This window comes from Athene cunicularia (genome assembly GCF_003259725.1).
Source record: "Athene cunicularia isolate RWA chromosome 1 unlocalized genomic scaffold, athCun1 chr1_part1, whole genome shotgun sequence".
NCBI classification, from domain to species: domain Eukaryota; kingdom Metazoa; phylum Chordata; class Aves; order Strigiformes; family Strigidae; genus Athene; species Athene cunicularia.
Genome location: NW_020799091.1, coordinates 28,548,102 through 28,557,996, shown reverse-complemented (window position 1 = coordinate 28,557,996; position 9,895 = coordinate 28,548,102). Strand labels below are relative to the sequence as shown.

The 9,895-nt window shown below is 36.7% G+C and overlaps 1 protein-coding gene across 1 annotated transcript in view; it reads right to left on the bottom strand.

Annotated features, from left to right (window-relative positions):
• The window catches only part of KPNA3 (karyopherin subunit alpha 3), a 32,088-nt gene continuing 22,193 nt past the window's right edge, over nucleotides 1-9,895 (bottom strand). Inside the window, exons 10-16 of the mRNA XM_026848751.1 lie at nucleotides 9,666-9,797; nucleotides 8,397-8,525; nucleotides 6,603-6,707; nucleotides 6,396-6,467; nucleotides 6,135-6,297; nucleotides 5,095-5,189; nucleotides 1-2,595 (exon numbers count right to left, since the gene is read on the bottom strand). Of these exons, the coding sequence (XP_026704552.1) occupies nucleotides 2,497-2,595; nucleotides 5,095-5,189; nucleotides 6,135-6,297; nucleotides 6,396-6,467; nucleotides 6,603-6,707; nucleotides 8,397-8,525; nucleotides 9,666-9,797 (795 nt within the window). The 3' untranslated portion in view covers nucleotides 1-2,496. The remainder of the gene's footprint in view (nucleotides 2,596-5,094; nucleotides 5,190-6,134; nucleotides 6,298-6,395; nucleotides 6,468-6,602; nucleotides 6,708-8,396; nucleotides 8,526-9,665; nucleotides 9,798-9,895) is intronic.

Below are 9,895 nucleotides of genomic sequence, written 5' to 3'. Positions count from 1 at the left end.
TTTTTTATAGTATTTGATAGCAGCTTTTTATTGGTTACAAAACCTAAGCCCATATACAAAATTAGGAACACATTTAGATGCCTCTTTGAAAGAACGTTTTAGTCTATTTTAACTGATAGTTTAAAAAAATAATAAAAACAATGCAATTTTAAACACTGTTCTGAAAACGTAAAAGTGCAGCAATATACTTTGTATCCTTTATTAACTATGAAATGGTGCAATCCCAATCAAAAGCTGATAAGGTCACAACAGAAAGAACTGAGCAAATGCTTTGTCCTGCCTTTCCCAGTTCTCCGATGTTCACTTTTAATGTAATGCATTGAGTGCAAGAAGAGGATCAAATCTTCACAGTAGTGGAAAACTGTTGTTTCAATATCAATTTGTATGTAATCTCTAGGATAATAGTGAGTGCAGGCGGAACAGGGTATCCGTCAGTCTATATGGCATATAGGGAGACTAAATTGAATTCGAAGGGGGGAAATATTTGTTCACAATAACATCTGCTGGAACTCTAATTCCACAAAAACTTTGTGACCTTACCTAACTTTGACTTTTTATTGTTTAGTTTTTTAGCGAACACCACACAGTTTCAAGATTTTAGACTATAGTGTGTGAATAGGATGCAGTTACCATATGAAGCTTCAACTCAACTTTTGGGAAAAGAAAAAAGGCACAATGAACTTCAACTCAATTTTATGTGCACAAGAGTTGAAAAATCTGAGCCACCTTAAAGAGAAATTGATTCTAAAATTTATAAAACCTATAAATAATCAGAGGCCAAACCACTATATTAAAACAGATTATCTAGCAAGTAAAAATCTTGCAGTTTAAACATACGCTTGTATCCAGCTGAGATACAAGACAACTCACTCTTTAAAGTGGCTCCACCTTGGCAGATATATATTTAATGAATGCACACCTGCTATGCGTTGTTCATCAGTGGAAAAACAGCTGATCCACAAAGCTCTGATGGCATCTGTCCTTATCTTCATCACAGTAAATACAACCCACATCCAATAACTAAATTAGTTTAGATTTTTCTATCCCTTCACATCAATGCATTGGGAAATTACACCCAGTAAACAACAGCAACAAAACCAGTTTGTGTGATAGCTTACAGAATTTCAAAAGTATCGATCTTCACCCCAGCAATACCAAAATCCCTTTGAAAATGACTGGGTCAGACGATTTTCCAAAAGCAATGACCTCACATACCTTATGTAAAGTTATTTAATGTGCGCTGCACATCAGGTTTATGCTGAATAACGGCAGCTTCCATACAGCCTCACACATCAACCAGTTTGTATCTTTTTAATCACGTGAATACGATTTGAGACTACTTTCTGAATTACTCTTCCAATACTCCAAGAATGAAGCTTTTATGACGCTTCTAAGTAGTTGCTGGTTTGTTGCCAACCACATCATCATAAGCACTGGTTACTAAGTAAAAAATAGTTTAAGACTAAATTACAGTAAACATGAAAGCTCCACAGTTTAAACCCAATATAAATCAACCATATCCAATTATCAATTTAAAACAAAATATATTGACTACTGAAAGTTGAAAGCAAGATTCTTTTCAACTAATACATTTTTGGACAGAATTTTTTCTTTTCTACAGTCTGGGACTCTTGCTTTCAGCTTAAACAGAAGTTCAAGTCCATAACAGGTTGTAGCTCAGGTAAAATACCATGCACAGCATTTGATTACTTCAAAACAGCAGGAACACACAGGCTGAAGTGAGTGGTCAAATAGGGCTCGCTGTTCTCAAAAATTAGGTATAATGGCAAAAGCTTTACCAGTCCAAATCTACAGTTCATTCTCCAACCCTGGTTTCTGAGGCAGTTAATGAACACACATCAATTACTGATAGCTGAAGTAGTTTTTTTTGTTTGTTTTAAACTTAAGTGTTTAATCAATTGCCAAGTGTTTGTTGGTTTGTTGTTTTTTTTTTTTAAGTTACTTTTATTTCAGTTTCACCAATGAAATTCATTTGGCTTGCATTTTTGAATCTATTCTTCCACATAAAGTATATGAAAATATGTTTGTGGAGGATGATGATGGAGGCTCAGAGCAAACTGGGCCCCTGTAAAGTCTTCCAAAATGTACGCATCATACCAAAGTGTCTTGATCCACAGCGCACCATTTTCCAAAGAAGCTACTTTTCCGTGGAAAGCCAATGTGCCACCACTATGGAATATTCTTAACAAAACTGCAGATTGCGGTTGTCAGCATGTGGCACCAGGAAAAAGGCAAAAAAAGGTAGTTGGGACTGTTAAAAAGAATTCTGAAACAGTTTAAGAGATCATGCATATGCATTTACAGTCCATGTGATAGTGACGTTTGGCAACTGCAAAGTGACCGATACATGGCTTGCTTTAGAAGCATCAAAACGAAGAGGCATGTGTGTCTTGGAGCCTTTTGTTTCTTCACTTGGTAGCCATCTGGTGGTGCTTCATACTGGTGTGGGACAGAGAAGCTGCACTTTTTTTGAACTTAAAAATTAAACTCTTTTGTTTGAAGGTTGGCTGTTGGGTCAAAGTTGTAAGTACCTCCTTGAGTGGCTTCAGGAATGAGACTGGGATCTTCATCAATCTATAAAATACAACAAAAATAGATGAGAGGCCAATTCCCTGCACAATTCAGTACACTTAGAGCTTCACAAATGTTCATATTTTCTTTTTTAAATATTATTGCAATAAAATCAGATCAGTTTTTCCATTCAATTCCTCAAATATGTTTAAAAAGAACAACACATCAACTCTGTCTAATACCATCAGGGAAACAGAAAATTGTAATGGTTACAGACTGGATTGCTGCCTGGTCAAAGCAGTTGCTCTTTTAGCTGTGCGATTTAATTTTCAATGCCAATTTTTAGTTCTTCTGGAGTTGGCTAATCACTGGTTGTGAATTCCAAAATTAGTTTTGTACTTTCTCCCGTTTTCTTTCCATATGAAAATAATCTTTATCAGCAGCTGATAGAAATACTTATATAAAGCTTAAAAGAGTGCTCAGTATCTCCTATCAGAATCTGAAGAATTTAGAATTACTAATTTCAGAGCAGTTTTATATAGCTCTCATAAGTGCAATCTGATTTTTTTTTAAAACTAAAAGTACTTCATTACTCTCTGGATATAGAATGAAAGGCATCAAGTATCCAACTTCACTCAAATTCCTCAGAGCTGTTAGAATTTAGTCATTTGCTGCCTCTAGGAACAGCAAGTAACATGGTCAGTAGCATCAATATGTACGACTTCAAAACCTACCATCCTCCTCCAAATCACCAGCTGCACCTGTTTTCTGAACACGCCACCTCCACAGACCAGGCTGCAGGAATCACAGGCCTCACTTCAAACTGTGTGTCATTCCAAAGCAGGTAAGAGCCCTTGTGCGTGGGGTCTAAATAGCTTTCTGAGATCTGGCCTTGGAGTAGCGTGAAAGTCTGAACCGCCTCACCTAAAATCTTTGTTTCTCTTTACTTTGGGTGACAATACTTAAATTGGAGGACGAGATTAAGGCCTCTGTGACAGCAACAATCCGCGGGAGGAAGAGTGGGGCATGTCATGCCCAAATGAAGATTGAGTCTGGTTTCAGAATGCTTTGTAAAATGTTTGAGAGTTGATAAATTAGCACTTCTGCCTTCTGCAGGGGTACTACAAAGTAACATTATCTAAGTTCACATGCTTTTAACACAATAAAGTGAAGTCAGGAAGCCATTAGTGCTTGTCCTGAAGTACATATCTGTGCACTTTGGTCAGCAAAGGAGCAGATGGGATAAACAATGAAGGGCTATCTAGTAGCCAGCAGCATCTCATGAGAATACAAAAGATCCTGAAGTGACAGAAGGCAGGAATACTCCCTGGGCAGTCAATCTTAGCACTGCCTAGCAGGCTAACATAACCAGTCTCTTGCCTCCCTAGTGCACTTCGGATTTTTTTCTGGTTTGGTTTTGGTTTTTTTACCAGTCCTCAAATGACAAGGGTTATTTTCTTATAGTTACTGCCCGAAAATTTGTCTGGTTTTACATTTTAACTCTTATCTCCTAATCATGTAATTTCTACAATTCTGAGCTTCAGAAGCCCCAGAAAACATGGTAACAGTATATACAATAATCCAAAGTAAAGTCTTGCTCCCGAGTAAAAGAGGTAAATTCAGCAAATCAGGCACAGATTAAATTGCATAGGTTTATGTAAAATTTAAATGCACAAAAGGGATGCTTTTTCACCTGCACCAACTAGACTGTGCTCTTCAGATAGCTACAGAAGTCTCAGAGCCATTATGGAGACTATTAGACACTGCTCTCAATCATTACAAGCACTGGGAACTTTTCACATATGTTAAGTTCTGGTAACTAACTTTGCAATCACATGATGGGCCTGTGAATTGAAAATTAATGAGTCTTAAAGTTAGAGCTGGTATTTGAAGAGTCAGTTTAAGGGAAGAACTGAAGACATAGTTCACTTAGGCTACAGAACTACAGACACTGCGGATGTCTTAGAAAGTATAATTACTATTTATCTTCGAATTGCTTGCTGAAGTGCTTCTGAGGCACTTAGAAGCAGCCAGTAGCAGACAGAGCTAGAACCCAAGTGTCAAAATACCTAATTAGGGTGAACAAATACCAGATGGTCTAGATCAATCAGCTGCAGAAAACATTAACAGTTTTGATGACCCTTTTCAATGCAGAATCCAGACTGAGCAGTTACAGAGCTGAAATACAGTAATCTATCTGAAAGTAAGGATCCACCACCCCCTCCGAGTAGACTGATGTGTGAGAAAGTGAAAAGGATGGGCAGAGAAATGTTTAGATTCTAATCACAAATTATTACATGTCAATTTACATGTCAGTGTGAGAAAATGACATCAGCATCAGGCAAAACCAGAGTAGTCATCAAGACATTGCTAAAGAAAATTTTTGGTATTGAGAAACTCTTCAAAGACTTTCAATTGAGGGAAGTTGTACTGAAAAAGGAGCAGGAAAACTGACTTCCCAGATAACTTATGTTCATGACAATTGGAACCGAGGAACAATGACAACGTACTTACTAAGCTAACAGCACAGCACATACACTCTTCAATCTTTAGCATACTTACATCATCACCAGAGAAATACTGATCTATGATTTCAAATGCTAATTTATAAATGTCTTCATTCTCATGCTGTTGCAAGGCTTCAATTTTCTCTAACCCTAAATAAGAGAAAATGGAGAAGAGTTTTCTAAGTTTAAGTGAAGTTACTAACTCCTTTGAAAAAAATAAGAAAAATAACAAAACATTACTACTGAAACACACAAGGAAAGAGTAGCTCAGTTTGCAAATATTATCTACACCATAGCTATCTTTGTCTCTAAGAGAAAAAGTAGTTTGTGAACATTTGCACGCCATGGAATATCCCATTTTATGAACAAGGAATAATGGAATCTTCTCTTTTTTACATAAAACTGTACTTAATTTTTTAAGACCTCCTATATAACCCCTCTTTTAGTCATTGTGCTTTCTGTATATCACCAAGAGGAAGTGGCTATATTTGTGTGTTGTGTACACATTTAAAACAACTAGGCAACAAAGCCTCACACCAAGAGCAGCTTAAAACACTAGTTCTATTTTCAAACTGGATATGGAATAATACAAGGGAAAACTTCCCGTGTAGTACATTCTTTAACATCCCTTTATTGCTATCTTACTCTAATACATTAATTAGCATGTTAAAACTTGGATTGCAATATCCAAAGAACTCATCATCCCACTTTGGACTGTAATGAAATTATGATCCTAACAACTGCTTCCAAGGCCATGAACTAAAGCAGTAACTGTTTTGTGTTTTGCCACAGAACAAAGTATATGCAATAACCAAATGAAGTACAATTCTCATTCAAACCTAGACACTAAGCTACAGAAAGTTCCTTCAACAATTGCCTCTAACACAACAATCTTTAAACCAAACTAAACAGGCAAAAAAAAAGTAATTTCGAACTAAATGGAAAAAGGTAATTTCTCTCATTACTAAAGTCTCACTTGCTTATTCAAACAGCCCATGGCAAAAAAACCCACTATAGTAAATATCAACAGCAGCAAGGGGTAAAAAGAATAATACCCAGCAAATTAAATTTTTTAAAAGCCTAGTAAGCACTTACCTCCACACTCTTCTATAATTTCAGCTATTGTGCTAGCCTCATCACCAGCCATTATCAGGATGTTTTTCAGACCATCCAGCACCACCTGTACCACTTGAGAGTCCTTTACTGAGAGTAGATTGCAGAATGGTGGGATTACATTTTGCTGTACAAGGTATTCAACCTAAATAATGAAAAAAAAAAGTGCTTTCAACATTGTGCTTCTTACAAATGGCTGCATGTGCAACGTTTTAGTGACAATCTGAAACCCACTACACGTACCTGATCTTTTCTCCCACTTATTGTCAAATTGCTAATTGCCCAAGCAGCTTCCTTTTGTGTTCCAAAGTCCCCCTGAAAAATAAAATTAATAGCTCATTAAAATCAGCATGGAAACATCTGTCAAGCTTATTATTAAAAATCACAGGCTCCTCGTGTCAGATTTATAAAAAGAGGATGACAACTTGCATAGCTGATAGTTTGACTGACCTTAGCCAGCTGGTGTATGATCATAGGGATTAGCCCAGCATCTATTACAGCCTGAACTTGTTGCTGGTTTCCTGCTGTGATATTGGAAAGGAACCAAACTGCTTCCTACAATTGCACAAAACAAAAAAAGCGAAACACTTTAAAAACAAGATAACTGATAAAAAAAATAAAAATCAAACCACTAAACAAAACCTAAAAACCTAAAATCATTCCATGCCCAATCACTAAACAGAACCTCCATGTTTCCTCCCCTCAAAAGCACTTCTAGCACAAAATTTTATTGCACTGTGAAAGATAAACATGCAGCAGATCAATGTAAAATTGGTATGATTAATTCATGGGCCCAGATTATTAGTTATACAAGGGATGTCTCCATACATCGGGAGCAATACTGACAAACTTTATATCCACTTGGCACTGCTGGAGTCACAACCACATCTTAAACTTTCAATCAGTTTTACAAAGAAAATAGGAAAACTGATAAAACGTGATATAAAAAAAAGACTTATCCCGTAACCCTACTAATGACAGCTCAGTAGTAGCTTTCTGTGCTGACAGAAGAAAGACCAACTTCAGCTCCCATTTTCTTCCTGAAACACGAAGTGAAGCTCACAAGGCTCATTTGAGTATTAGACAGGACTTGAGTCTTGAGACTTCACTCAGCAGTTATCTCCTTCAGGTGGTTCATCAGTATAGCTAACATCTATCTAATGGCAGTTACAAGTTCCTGGTTAGAAAGGGGTATAACCGTCAAGGTAACCCAGAACATCTTAAAAAGACTCTAGTCAAGTAAAAGACAAACAGATGTGGCAAGCAGCCAGTTATAAAGTACTGCAGGAAAAAAACATAATGCGTTCAATTTTTTAGGGATGTGTATTGTGCTTTTGCTCACATTTGCCCTTTACAACATACACTTAAAACAGAACTCAAGAGGATTTCTAGACTCCCCTTAAAAAATTATTCTTTTCTTGGCATTCAAAAAGAGCTCTTCATCATTTTATTTAAGTGCTAGAAGGGCAGGCAGAAGCAAGTCACAGCAGTTTGAACCGTCAAAGATAACTTCAGAGCTCCTGGCCATTGACAGGGCCCGAAGAAACAGAGATTCCTCTCATTCACAGATTTCCCCTCAATGGTACACTAAGTGGGGGAATTGTGCAAGCTAAACAAAAAAAGCCTCCTCCTCAGCCAGTCCCATCTTTGCACTGGCATATGGCACAATGATTTAAAAAAATGCAAGCAACGTGAACTACAGCTCTGGAAAAAGAGGGCACCGATCACTTTCTTTCATCAAATTCCCCCTATTCCATCCAGTCCTTGCAGCAGCAAAGTTACCTCTGCCAAAAGGAAGGAGAGGAAACGTTTTCAGAAAAGGACAGTGGTACTCCCTACTGCATTAAAGGTGAAGATGGACAAGAGAACAAACTCCACTATGAAAAGTTGGAGTGGAAAAAATGGATCAGTCTTACTCAACTCTCTGGACTTAACCAAAAGTAATACTCTTTAGTTATGAAAAACGGTACACAAGTTAGCTAGTTACTTACTTTGCAAATGAAAACAAAAATTATCATGCTCCAAAGCAAAAGCCATCAGTCCTCCCCAAAAGCACTAGGCATCAACACCAATGCATAGATCCTCACTATGGCTGTTTGGCTTTAGCCCTAATTAAGCACCAGCCTCAAGTGCTGCATCTTTATACAAAATTGCTGATGCGATTAAATTTATTCTGTAATGTTCTACAGATTACTGTTTTATTTCTTAAACAGAAAGATCAAGTTAGGAGGAAACAAATCATACCTTGTTTATCTTCTCTTTTGGATGCGTCAGGAGATTTGGGAAATAAGACAAAACATCACAATTGAGAACAACTTGTGTCTGTTCATCAGTACCAGTTACTATGTTGCCTACTGCTCTCAGTGCTGCTGTCTGAATATCCAAAGTGGGAAGGAAAAAGAAGTTGCATGTTAAAGGCAATGCTGTTACTTGTGTTAAAACAAAGATCATTTTAAGATGTCTCTTTATAAAAACACTTTGCAAAAGACAATTTAGCACTTCATCCTCTGAGCTACATCCTAAAAATGGGCACTGTTTCATTAAAACATACACACAGTACAGCATTTTACTGAACAGACACACTGAAGCTCAACTCAAAAAGTAGAAAGATTATAAATTAAAATAATATTAAAACAACAAGAGTTAATTCGTCATGTATCTGATCTGAGTTACAATTGCATTAACTGTTTCTAGGCTTTGACTATGTCTGCCAAGGTTGCTCTCCACCACAGACTTAAAAAAATCCATGACTGCTTTTCTTGTTATTGCCTCTCAGTTGTCTTTCAGAAATGGACTTTCTATCTTTATATACTGGTTAGTAAATGCTTTACAAGTGACAGAATACTCCTTTTCATCAAGTGAATTGGTCTGACAAATTTCAAGTCATCCAAAGTACAAACTAAACAAACATGACAAATGTACAGATACATAAAAAAAAGCCCCTAATTACAGCGGTTGGTTTATAAAAGCCAACCACACATCAACTAACTTTTAGTTTCCCTTTGTCTTCGAAATTAAACAAACAAGCTTGGTTAACCTATCTTTTGTAGCGAATTAGAAATCTACTAAAAGGACCCAGCATCCACAAATATTTTAACATTCAAAAAGTCCCAAAATATTAATTGCTTTCCATGAGCTATTCAGACAGAATATGCACAACCTAGTATGCAGCAACAGAAAAGATAGAACTTGAATTCTGAAAAAAATAAAATCTGTTGTCATTAAACATTTTAGGATTACAAAAGGAAGGCACCCCTGGTAATCACACAATGGGAGTTAATGTTTAACCTGTCACTTTAACTCAGAACTATATTAGAACAGTTTTGTTCAAGGTTTCTTTCATTTTAATAATCTTTCTTCCCCAGTGTAGGTAGCATCTTTTGTTCAGTTTTACCTGCAACAAATGTAGCTATAAATGCTCATCTCAGTACTTCACTAATACATACTCTCAAGCACCGTTTTTTAGAAAATAGCTTACAAAGGACTATTCAATAGCAACTGAACCAGACTTACTTGAACTTTAACCTCCTGATGACTCAGAAGGGGAACTAGAAAAGGTACAACTCCTGAATCAATCACCATTTGTATCTGTTCATTTCCACCGTCTGTTAAGTAGGACAAAGCCCAAACAGTGTCCACAAGAATCTACAAATGGGAGAGAACATGGTTTACACATTGAACAGTAAAATCCATATAACGGAGGCTTAATTTAGTGATCAATATTCCACATGTCTGGGGTGAAA